The 12,981-nt window shown below is 41.6% G+C and overlaps 1 protein-coding gene across 2 annotated transcripts in view; it reads left to right on the top strand.

The window, feature by feature from the left end:
- MLH1 (mutL homolog 1) overlaps positions 1-11,475 on the top strand; it is a 34,102-nt gene extending 22,627 nt beyond the window's left edge. Inside the window, exons 15-19 of one of the 2 annotated variants that reach the window (XM_063130000.1) lie at positions 2,425-2,488; positions 4,688-4,852; positions 5,691-5,783; positions 6,788-6,901; positions 10,795-11,475. In XM_063130000.1, coding sequence (XP_062986070.1) covers positions 2,425-2,488; positions 4,688-4,852; positions 5,691-5,783; positions 6,788-6,901; positions 10,795-10,962 — 604 coding nt within the window. In that variant the 3' untranslated portion in view covers positions 10,963-11,475. Of the gene's footprint in view, positions 1-2,424; positions 2,489-4,687; positions 4,853-5,690; positions 5,784-6,787; positions 6,902-6,930; positions 7,020-10,794 lie in introns of those variants that run through there. The other variant, XM_063130006.1, reaches the window with a different exon arrangement.
- Positions 11,476-12,981: the final 1,506 nt, after the last annotated feature.

Raw genomic sequence — 12,981 nt, 5'->3', positions numbered from 1 at the left:
TAGTGTGATTTGCGGACCAAAGAAAATGCATTTGACACCATACGTATGTTTGGAAAATGTGCATGAAAAAATGCATGCTTTGAAAAATGTGCAGAAATAGGCTTTGAACAATGGAAGTATGCATATGTTTCAAAGATGTGTGCAATTGGTACATACATATGGAAAAACATGCATGAAAATATGGATTTTCACTCAGAAAAAAAGACAAAGCTTGCAATCTAAGACGGGCTTGAGTTGGAATGAGCTTTGAGATGGAATTGGGAGAACTTTGGCAATTTCACATTTTGCTGATTCGCAGTCACTGGTTGTGCGTAATTTATCTTGATACCAGGCTCACTGTCCAGAAATGATGGTGACATGTATTTAAGACCAGCTTGCACATTCTGTTTGTGATGAGGATACACTTCACTATAGGATAGTCTGCAGTTGAGAAACAGGACACATAAGAAAAGCCATGCTGGATCAGACCAAAGGCAGACTCCAATGGGGCACTTATGCCCCCACCGCTTCTTTTCCACCCTGCCGATTCCCTTTTGCAAGCAGTGGGTCCTGACGATTGCATTGTGGAAGTGGGACCCACCTTTTACACAAGGGGGATTTGACATTTCCTAGGGGAAGCCCCCAAATGAATGGAAACACTCATGTCTAGAAGGAGGCAGGTTACAGACCTCCCTTATGCAAGCTCTGCTGGTCTGCCTCCTTCCAGAAATAAGTGTTTTGTTCGTTTTGGGTTGCCCAGAAGTGGTAAATCGCCTTTGTGCACATGTTGGGGGTGGGGGCACTTGCGCAATGCAATTGGCGGGGCGGAAGAGGTGGGGGCATCTGTGTCCTGTTGGATTCTGCCCCAAAGTCCTATCTAGTCCAGCATTCTGTTACCACAATGGCCAACCAGATATCTGTAGGAATCCTACAAACAGGACATGAGCACAATAGTATTCTTCCACTCATGGCCCCGAGCAACTGGTACTGGAAATAATATACAGCCATCATGATTAGTATCCCCTGATGCCTTCTTCTCCATTAATTTGTCTTGAAAGCTTCATGCGGAAGCACCCTCACTGAGAATTTGAACCTGGTTCTTTCCTATCCTGGGCCAACACTCTAAGCACTACATCACACTGGCTCTCCCTTGGGAGTGAAACTGAGGGTCATTAGAACCTAGAAAACATTGGCTGGATTCCAGCCAACAGATAATAGCTGATGAAACTGGAAAACCTGGTGACCAGGATCTACATAAAGAGTGAACAAAAAAAAAAAAACCCAACAAAACTAGAGAGAGAAGAGTGAAAGGCAAGTGGTATCTCTTCATAGGTTACCAAAGGAAGATAGAAGGCAGGTGAGGCCTTTAAAGTATGTAGTTACACTTGCACTTGTTTTTTGGTCTATTTAAATTAATTTTTAAAAAAGATGAGGGTGGTATAGACCCCAAGGTAGGATCCAATGGTGCCCTACTGTTGGCGGTCAGCACTTCTGGTTCCACTGCTCACGTGGCCCTTGCAATGTAGCAATGTAGCATTTCCAGGGGAAAGTCCTCAAATGACCAGATATGCAATTTTCTGGAAGGCACGCCCTTCCCCCTTCCAGAAACATGTATTTCAAGTGGATTGGGGGCTTGCCCCCGGAAGCGCTACATTGCCACCACCAGTGGTAGGGGCGGTGCACACACTGGGGACTAGTGGTATTGGCCACCAGCAGTAGGACACCATCGGGTCCTATCTTCAGTCTCCAGCTGGTTTAAGTTAGCTTCAGTGTATGGTTTGGTGTCACAGTATCAACTGACCTAGTATATAAAACAGGAATAAGAGAACTTTTCTCACCTTGTTGACTGCACTATAAATCATGTTTACCTTTATGATTAATTATAAGTACTACTTTTAGCCCCTCCCCCTTGCTTCCCATATTTATTTCATTTCATTTCATTTATTTAAAACATTTCTATGCCACTCAATAGCTGAAGCTGTTTGGGTGGTTCACAAAAATTAAAATGTTTACAATGTCCCTGCGGTCCACAAGAGTCATAGTCTACTATGTGTTTCTGCGTTTTAATTAACATTGAATCCATCTGTTTCAGTACTGGGAAGATTACCAACATAATTAAGCAAATGTATTTTTATTTATCACAATATTTTATCATAACTGTTTTACTCTAGATAAATACACACTTGCCATTCATGACTAAAAATAATAGATTTAGGGCACAATCCAGTGCAAGTTTAGACAGAAAAAAGTCCTACAACTTCCAGCATGCTCCAGCCAGCCATGCTGTGTGGGGCATGCTGGGAATTGTAGGACTTTTATCTATGTCTAAGCAGGCATAGGAGTGTGCCCTTAGTAGAATTCTGTGTTAAGATTTTCCATTCATAGGTTTAAACTATACAGCAACGAATGTGCATAAAACAAACCAATTTTTCTTCCTTTCTCAAGTCAAGAAATGTTCTACCAGATACTTGTTTATGACTTTGGAAACTTTGGAGTTTTAAGATTGTCAGTAAGTATACACTTTTTAATCTGAGTTAGATATTTTAGTACTCATTAATGAGTTCCTGTTTTCTTCAGTATTTTGAGGACAGAGTATAAAATCACTAATTCTGGCGTTGTACCACCTTAAAAAACTATGGAAGTAACTGCTGATGATATACAGCTGCTGTATTTTTGTGGTGGTAGCTTTCCTACCAGAACCTTTCCTACAGTGTTAAAGCACTGTAACTTTGTTCTGATTACATTACTTGTAACAACTATTTGCCTTAGTTTCTCAGACTCCTTTCCTGAAAATGTCCGTTCAGGTATGGATAGCTTCCCTACATCTTCCACAGTGAAGTCAGACACAATGACTGGGTTCAGCCAATCAGTGGAGGAAAAGAAGCCACCATGGATTCTTTTCCCCACCCACATGTCCCACTTGGCCTTTCCCTGAAGCACAGTTTGGGTAGCTTCCAAACTATGCCATAACTCGTACAACAAGCCATGGTTTGCAGGATGGTTTGGAAGCCACCCCTGGTACACAACTTGCCCGAGTTCAATAACCCGTGTTGCAGCGAGGGTAATTAGGGAAATAGAAGACACCACCGTGGCTTCTTCTCTCCGTTGATCATCCAAACCCAGCCGAAGAATTCATTTAGCTTCTCTTTAATCTCTCTATCCTTGTTTAGAACTCCTTTAACTACACTGAAGCTCTTTCACCTCAACCTTACATAGCATAGTATCCAGACAGCATGTAGCATCCACAACTTTTGCACCAGGCAGGCAAGTCACTGTGCAGTCTATACTCTTGTTACAAACCCAGCTGTCTATCTAATTATCAAATCATCCATTTTCTGGAACCCCCTCTCCTGGAAGCAGATTTTTAGTGTGAGGGATATCTGTTCATCCTGCCCAAGGAATGTGATAGACTGATAACCCCCACAACCAAGAACTATGAAGGTTGTCTTTCTACCTTCATAGTTCTTTTCCTTTATTGGGTTTGTTTTTCTGGAAAGTGAATTGCTAGCGGAAGGGAAGGTGGTTCAACTACGCTGGTCTTCTCCCCTAGAGCTAAATTTGCATTGGTGCTGCCTGTCTGCTTAACTTTTTACTGCCTTGATGCATTGTAACTGGGGATGAGATGTTTCATCACCATGACAGATCTTGCGGTATAGTCATAAGAGAAAATCCAAATGGAACAGAGGAAAATGCACCTGTATAGAATACAGGAATGGAAAATACTAGCTTTACATTAGTAAAGATATGTACAAACGCTGAGAACTGAACTCTATATTAGGGAAGGATCCTTTCTAACATGGCTTTTCTGTTGAACTACACTGTTCCACTTTGTGAACGTTAATTCTAAAGGAACTACATGACTTCCACAAATAAATAAATAAATAAATACATTTGATGCGTATTTGATAGCTGTTATATCCCATATTCATAGCCTTAAATATGGTGAAAATTGACTATCTCATGGCAAACATTTCTTAATGGTGCATGCAAAAAGACAGGTTGCTTCCTGTAACTGTTGTTCTTCAAGTAGTCATCTATGCATTCACACATTTGGGCTCTGTGCCCATGCAAAGCAGACTGCAATTTTGCAACCTGTACCTGCAGTAAAGTTGGTTTTCTGAGTCCCCTGTGGTTGCTGTGCAGGTGGTAAAGCCTGCTGAATCTCTTGCTGAGTTGGTGGCGGCTGCTGAATGGGTGGTACAAATAGTGCCAAAGGACAAGGAATGACCAGTTGGGTCTGGATGACTTGAAACTGTAGCTGACGGATGTCCATGATACTAACTTCCTTCCCACTAGGGATGATCAGGATGACGAGAACTGTGGGGTCTCCTGTACCACATATCCCATTGGAGCCAGGTCCCAGGTTTCACCCTCCGATGTAGACATTAATGTGATAGGTTCCCCTTGCATAGGATCCCTACGAGGTGCAGGCAGTGGTGGTCGAAAGAAAACTGAGGGAATAAGTGGGAATCCGCCAGGGACATGCACACTGGATGGTGGGGAAAGGGTTCTGCCAAAAATTCCTCAGCTATGGAAGCTTTCCAAATTTAGGCTTCACACAGGCACAGAGCCCACATGTGTGATGAACAGAGTCCACAAAGAAGAACTTCCTACTTATTCTGAATGTCTTGGATGTATATGCAAATCACATTTGGGGGTTCATGGCAGTAAGTAATGACTATGTGGTGTATTTTTTTGGTCAATCTAGGAACCGGCTCCTCTCTATGATCTAGCCATGCTAGCCTTGGAGAATGCTGAAAGCGGTTGGACAGAAGAAGATGGTCCAAAGGAAGGCCTTGCTGAATATATTGTTGATTTTCTAACAAAGAAGAGTGAAATGCTAAAAGACTATTTCTCCCTTGAAATTGATGAAGTAACTACCATTTTTCCTAACTTGAGATGGTTTTTCTTAACCATTAGCTACTATACAGTGCACTTTTCAATTTCTGCAGAAGACAGGGCAAGAAACAATAAGTAGGACAAATTATAGAAAGAAAGATTTAGGCAAGATTTTATTAATTAATACTCAAAAAACCTATAAATGGTTGGGGGTTTTTCCTTGTAGAATTCTAAGCAACAGCTATTTAGCTTGCTATTCTTGTCTGCCTCCTGCTTCCCAATTTGTTTTTGTTGTTTTTTTACTTTTTCCATTGGGCGGTTGGACAAGTGGACAAGGCTGCTAGCGTGTGTTGCAGACTCAGGAGTTGTAGCTTTGCATCATCTTAATTTAAATCATTTTCTCCAGAATGATGCAGAGGGGGGATTTGAGGGGCGGTCATGGCATGGGGTTGTGCACCCTTGATTTAGCCTGTAGAGTATCATATAGATAAGTTCAACACATACGTCCATTAGAAAAAAGTCCAGACGCCATAGTACACATTCGTTAGGACCAAATAAATAGGTCCAAATTAGAAAAATGTCACATTTTAGTTGGCCTTAATAAAGGTATTGTCTTACTGTGGCTTTTAACTAGAGTTGGTTCTAATTTTCTTTTAATTATGTTCTGTAGAATTTACTTTTTACTTTGGCAAAAGATGCAAATAACTAAAATAATAGGCAGTGATTACTGTGCTAGTTCCAAAGAACAGGAAAACAACAACAAAGTATGCCACAAGCAGACTTGGTTTGTATTTATTAGTTTAGGGACAGCTGTCATGTACGCATACGTAGAAGAAGAGACATCAAAATGATGGAAAAACTTCTATTTGCAGGTGGGAAATCTTACAGGGCTACCACTTCTGATCGATAATTATGTCCCACCATTAGAAGGGTTACCTATGTTCGTCCTTCGTTTGGCCACAGAGGTATGTTGACACTTAGCATGTAATAATTTCTTCAGACCATATTTATACGAATATACTTGGGCCAGTCTTGTTCTTTAGTGCCTGTACTGTTCATTCTGAGAGAACTGTTAATGGAAAAGGTGTACTGTTTTTAACAATAACACCTAAATCAAGAGCTGTGTCAGTCATATTGGATGGTTTTCCTAGTCATATGGAATGGGTAAGACCCTATATAGAGCCTTGAAGCCCCTTTCCCCACTATCCATTCTGAGTCATTCACAACTGGAGAAACTCATATTTTGTTTTATAAAGGAAAAACTGAAATTTTCAAGCAGTTAAATTCTGCACCCAATATCAAAATCTGTACTACAGAAACATAGAAGAGACACAGATTTTCTGTTTTTCCATATATATACCAAAACAGGCCTTTCTCTTTATCTTCTCAGGGTGCCTCTGTCCATTACATTGCAGGGAACAGAGCCTAGAAAACTCAATGTGACATCTTCCTCCAAAAATGTCATATTATATAGTCTTGTTTTAAAGGGTGTGCGGATAGTATAGAAGACATCAGTTTTCTCTAATAAAACAAGACTAATAACTTTATCCTTCTTGTAATGAGGATATTAATTAAGACTGTTAGACTGATAGTTGGAGGATATGTAACTGCTGCATAAATTGTATCCTTCACATATATGCTGTATCTTTATTGTTTCTAAAACTAGGAGCTTTCTACTCTCAATGAACTATTTATTTGCCATACAAGTGATATCCGCACACCATCCCAAACATTTGGACCAGTACTGGTTGGCTGTTTCAAGCACAAAGCCTTCCCCTTGAAAGGGAAGCAGTGATATTTCAAACAGGCAAGACCTCACTTGACAATGAGAGAATATATCCATCCTTATTGTATATCAAATTGCTGCTAAAACTAAAAATCTTTATTTTATAACATAAAGGTCAGCTTTTCAAGTAACTACTTAAAATAAGCCTTGAGCATAATAGTTAAAAATTGTTTTCTTTACCAGATAAACTGGGACGAAGAAAAGGAATGTTTTGAAAGTCTTAGTAAAGAATGTGCCATGTTCTACTCCATTAGAAAACAGTATATAATGGAAGAGTCTGATCTTACTGCACAGCAGGTACTATCCTCATTGCTTATCTTTCACAGACAGTAAAACGTAAAAGGATTACTTTTGGCCTGAAGTTTGAAAACTCTGCTTCAGAATCCTGTATTTAGAGACTGATTGAGATGGAGAGAAGAGTGCTTAATTGTTCCTTTTCTATGTAGTTGTAGGTTGCACTATAGCAAAAAGGGAGTTGAAAATCCATTTCATTACTTTATGCTAAAGGCTCCTAGACTACCTTGTACAGGGGGAGTTAAATGCTGCAGCAGTAACCAACACAAACTGTTAACAGTCCAACTGGATTATGGTTATAAAGACAGCCTCCCTAATGGAACAAGCATCCTTAAACTGAGTCCATAAACAGTAAGGGAAAATGGTAAAATCACAAAGGGAAAATCACTAGGACAGTAGTAGTGTCATTTATTTATTTCATTTATATACTGCCCCATAGCCAAAGCTCTCTGGGCGGTCATGCCTTTTGCTGGAGCAGTTATTAGAGAAAGTCCGGTCTGAGCAATGTGAATCACAAGGTTTCTGACTGTATTCATCCTTCGTCATAAACCAAGCATCCCATGAGGCTCCTTAGCCATGCAATTGCTTCAAGGAGTAGAGATGGGGCTGAGACAGTCATTTCCAGTTGGATAGGATCCTTTCTTGATCACTATTCTAGGGCAAATCTACATGGAGCAGGGGAGTGTGTGGAGGTCAGAGAAAGGGTATTTAGTCTAATAAGAATAAGATTGAACTTTAAAATAATTGCAAAAGAAATTATTTTGAGGGAACCGCAGTAACATACGAAATTACATGCTAAATGTTGCAGTGTGCAGCCTTATGTAAAATGTTTCTTTTTCATCACCAGTTATTGGGAATGACTGAAAAGTGTCACTTAACATTGTAATACCCCTGCTTTCACAGGGTCAATTGGGCTCTTTTCCAGAAAAGTACCTTTTTCAATATTTTAACTTTCAAACATTTCATAGGGTCATTTTTGTCTTTATTATCAGAACTGTAATTATGAGAAAGCCCTCTAGCTTTAGAAGTAGTAACCTTGTAAATATCCTTTGCTGTCTCAGCATTAACACCTGCTGAAAGCCACCATCATAATTTTCTGGCATAGTGCCATATTCATACTCAAGCGTCATCATGCCAATGTGAGGTGCATCCTCTAAATCTTTTTAATTTCTACCCACAGCAGTATTTGAGACACTCTAGATGTTTGCAAAGTGTGTTGTGCCCAAAGGAATTATTCGGCCAGACACAAATCTTTGCCATTTCATAGAGGACATTCCTGCAAATGCGGGTGTATGATTTCGGGTGGCTTAAAGTTTATTGTGGGGTCCTCTCACCCCCACTTCCTTATTCATATCTATATGCACTGGCTGTTAATAGCTCACCATGCTTGACAGAGTCTTGTGCTGTCAACAGGTCACTTTGTATTCCATTGAAGCAGGCCTCAGCCACAGCATGGTAGGAATAGGCCTCAGCAACATGCTCCTTCTGAAGTTGGGGGTGGAAAAAAACCCTTTTGCATTGAGCTAGACATTGCAATATTTAGTATGTTTTTTATGCTAGCCTGATGTCTCTAAAATAATTTCTTTTGCAATCAAGTATGCATATGGATTGGATGCAGATTTAGGACATACTTCGAGCATGGATCTTAGTTAAGTCCCACTGATTTCATTGGGTCTACACACTAAGTATGTAGTTCTGGATCCACCCCCCACTATCTTTGCTAGACTAATTATAATGTAAGGTAAATGGAATATTGGTCACTCACTTGCCATGAAGCTTCCCCCTTCTGGTTTGGTATGATGGAGGCATCCAAGAATGTATTCACTCCCCCTCACCACCCAGGAAAGGCAGGGATCACTGATATTTGTGATATGCTCAGCACCCTCCAGTTCTACCCTGTGGCTGAGCTAGAGATATGAAGGGTTGGGTATTCAGATTTACACTGGATCAGCTATGCTGGCAGAAGTGGATTTCCTCACCCTCTCCTCCTGTCACAGAGTTAGGACTCCCTGCTGAATGGGGTGAGCTGTGGGTTAGAGGGATGATAAAAGGCAGGTCCTGGATCCAACCCAAGTTTTGTGGAGTACTATGAAAACAGATGGTGCAGGAGAAAAGAGGAAGATGGAGGGGACATTGACATCTCCTCCATTCCAACCCCACCTCCCCAAAAAGCTGCAGCAGCAACCTGGAGTATGAACAGGGCTTATTCCAGTTATGTGTTGTAGCACCTCAGCTGCCTGACAGGATGGAGCTGTACTAAGAACGACCATACTAAGAATGAACTTCACAGTAAGTAACCAATGTTCCATTCTCAGTTTGGTTTGAGGCGGCATCAAAGAAAGGGATGTGTCCAAGCTGGCCTCCTGAGTGGAGCAGTGGCTTAGATTGAGTAGGAGTATCTCCAAAAGGCCACTTTAGCCAAACCAATAGGGTCCAACCCGTAATGCATGTTATAGCCACCTGGTAACAGTTGTGCTAGACACTCTTTTTCCTAAGGAGATGTGGGGAAAGGAGACAGATGATCAGCAGAGAAAAAAGAAGCCACAGCTTCATTTCCCTGCCCAACATGTGCCACATACTAGCATGCCATTTTCCTAATTATTTATGCCATAGCACCGCTTGTCTGAACCCAGTGAGGTGTGTGATGGGAGTGGCTTCCAAACCACAATTGATGGCTTCTTTTCCTCCACTGATCATCTGAACCTGGTCAGTGGTTAGTTTCAGACAACACAATAACCCCACTCAGCAGTTGAATATGGCTTATCCTTGAACCATGCGTTGCTGAAATGTGGGTTATTATGTTGTTTGAACCCAGCCATGACAACAAACCATGGTGAAAACCCAACATCAAACCATGGTTTTTCTTCATGAGTTTTGTGGTTAACAAACCATGGTTTGTTATTGCAGCTGAGTTCAGACAACGCAATCCATGGTCCAAGTACAACCTATATTCAACCCTTGAGTGTGGCTTACATTATGTGAACCTTACTGGTGCTGTCCAATATGTGTATATTCTGAGAAACCTACAGAAGCCCAACTTGTGCCACACCCTCTCAAAAAGGTAAGAGGACAGAAAGTAAGTTATCTCCGGTTACAAAGGCTGGAATGATGCACAGAATGATGTTCTGAAAGACAGAAGGCATTTATTACTTCAAATATCCTTCTGCCTGATATGATTGTCACTATCAAGGCCACTTGCAGAGAGAGCAGTCTGAAAGGAACAGTTCTTAATAAAGCACCATTTGAATCCTTAAGCACCTTGAGGACCACATGCAGACTCCAGTGGGTTGAGAAGGGACACTCCATAGAGAGGTCTTTTAAGGTGCAGGTCTACACCCAGGCTTGGAGAGGGGGGTGGGGAGTCCTGTCTCCAAAAGGAGTATTAGGGTCAAGTGCAAAGCTGCCTGTAGGAAATGCAGCTTTTTTAACTATACCAGAAGCAGGTATCAACTTCTTTCAGTACCAGCAGGTAAATGTCTTCCTCATTGTTTGATAATTTAGTAGCAGAATGATGGACAAAGATGTAAGGAGAAGGGGATATATTGGTAAAAGCAAAAAGAAAGTATATCCTGGGCAAAAAGAAGGGAAGAATTGCAGGTAGAACCACAAAGGTCAGGATCTTTACTTTTCCTGGGCAATGAGAAGTTACCCTATTCTTGGATGCCTCCTCACACCAAACTGAAAAAGTTCTGTTACCAGAACATGTGGCATTTAAGCCTTCCAGACTAGTCAGTGCTTCTCCAGTATATTAAAGTAACAGAGCATAGAGAAGGAGAGAATTTCATTCCACTTCCTTTTTAATGCAAACATACCTAATTAGCACTTCTCAAACCAAAACTGTTGTCCTGAAGTAAAAGCTGTTTTAAACTTAAGTATTTTTAAAACCTTCCTTGCAGGCTGAAGACTCTGGAGCAGGTACAAGAACATGGAAATGGACAGTGGAACATGTACTTTACAAAGCTTTTAGGACATATCTTTTGCCTCCTAAAAATTTCACAGAAGATGGCAACATTTTGCAGCTTGCTAATCTACCAGACTTGTACAAAGTCTTTGAGCGGTGCTGAACAGAGATGTATGAATTAAGGTCCATAGCTATTAACAGCTTGCTTCTACTGTCATTACTGAAAACTCAGTGCACCACTGAAAACTAGAGCTGTGATCCGCTTCTCTTCGGGTCGGAGAAGCAACAGCGAACTGGGGTGATCTGCCTCCGCTACAGGTGGAGGAGAAGCGGATTGGGGGGGCTGGAGAAGCATGGCGAAGAGAAGCGACCATAAGCGGATTGCTCCTCTTTTCGCGGAGCACTCCGCCCGCCATTTTGGATAATTTCCCCCTTTGGATTGCATTGTGGAAAAGATTAGTGGATAAGTTTCTTGTTTTTCAAGCTACCTATTTGAAACGCGCTGTGCTTAGAGAGTCATGGATGGGGGTCATTTTGTGCCTGTTTTCAGCACTTTGCATGCTGCCGTTTGCTTGCTATGTTTTTTTTAAAAAGAGGGTTAAAAAAGCGGGAGAGGTACCTTTTTTTGAAGTGCTAAGAGGCAGATTCAACTCCCAGTCATGATCACCTGACGAAGCATCCTCCAATCCCAAAGTTGGAGGGGGGGATAAGCAAAATGGGATACATTCTTCTTCTTCTTGTGATTCAGCAACACTGCTGCTTTTAATTCCACCCCTCCTTTGTTTGTTTATTTATTTATTACATTTATACACCCCATATCCCAAGCTCTTCTGGCTTTCCCTCTTCAGTGAAGTCAGGCAGGCTTTCATTGTGGTTCAACTCCTTATTGTTGTGCTTGTTATTATTATTATTACTATTAGTATTAATTAGTACTGCTATTATTAACATTAATGGCTGTGATCACAGTGCAGTCAATCAACTCTGAAGCAAGGATCACAAAGCTTTACTCTTCTCCTCCTAGTCCCCTAGTTATGGGATGCAAAAGAAAAGGCATCTCTCTGTGCTGCTCCCGCCTCACAGGGATGGTTTGCATTACTGGCTTTGAAACAATCCTTGGCTCACTTCCTTGTGTCCCCAGAAATGTCTGCTGCATGCCTGCCTTCCTGCCTCCGCCTGGGCGCTGTTGTTTTGGGGTATCTGCTGGGACTTACTTCTCCATAGATCTATGGCATAGTCGTACATCTCTGCTTGCCTCTCTGCTCGCCTGGTGCCTGGGAGATGTAGTACATGATGGGCTTTGTGGTTCAACCCTGCCAGCCTCTGACATGCTTGCTCCCAGTGCTGCCTGTCCTCCTGTGTGCCCGCCTCGCAGGGATGGTTTGTGCATGTCTTGCTTTGACTCAGGGAGGATATCTTTCCATGTGATAAAAGGCAGCTGCATTGCACACTCTTGGTGTGTGTGTGTGTGTGTGTGTGTGTGTGTGTGTGTGTGTGTGTATTTTTGGAAGTGTTTCACCTGAGATGAAGATCCTTATTTAGAAAAAAATATTGATTCCCCTAAATCAACTGTGTTATCGATTGCTATGGGCAAGCACTTTGCAACGGATACCTATGGGCAGGTATGGTTTCCTTATGGGCATACTGTTCTTTGTGGGGGATTTTTCATATATTCCCCCAAAACCAGTGGAGGCTCGGATTTCCTTCCAACTAGGCATGAAGGTGGATACATGGATAAGCTGTCATGGTGGCGATTTTGAGGTTTCTAACATGAAAACTGACGGAGTTCTAGCTTGGGATTTGAATTGGGGTGAGTTAAAAGGGGGGAAATTGCCAAAATCAGGGGATGATGGGATTTGCTTGAAGCTTGCCATGAATGTGGATCTAGATGGCATCTGTGAGGGTGTCCACTTCCAAGTTTGTATCTGTAAAAATGTCAGAGTAAATCCCATTTCTGAAAATGGGGTGTCAGATTTTCAAAAATTCCCTGAAAATCAGGGAATACTTGGATTTGCTTGAGTCTTGGCATGAATGTGTATATATGAATAAGGTCTCATGGTGCCAATTTTGAGGTTTCTAACATTATCAGAAAAAAAGTTATAGGCATTTGGATTTCAACGCAAGTCTATGGGGGGGGGGGGGGAAACGGAGCTCCGATCCAGATCCGGAGCTCCGCAGCGAAGTG

The sequence above is a fragment of the Elgaria multicarinata genome, chromosome 1 (assembly GCF_023053635.1).
Source record: "Elgaria multicarinata webbii isolate HBS135686 ecotype San Diego chromosome 1, rElgMul1.1.pri, whole genome shotgun sequence".
In the NCBI taxonomy this organism is placed as follows: Eukaryota; Metazoa; Chordata; class Lepidosauria; order Squamata; family Anguidae; genus Elgaria; species Elgaria multicarinata.
This window is presented reverse-complemented; position numbering and strand designations above follow the sequence as displayed.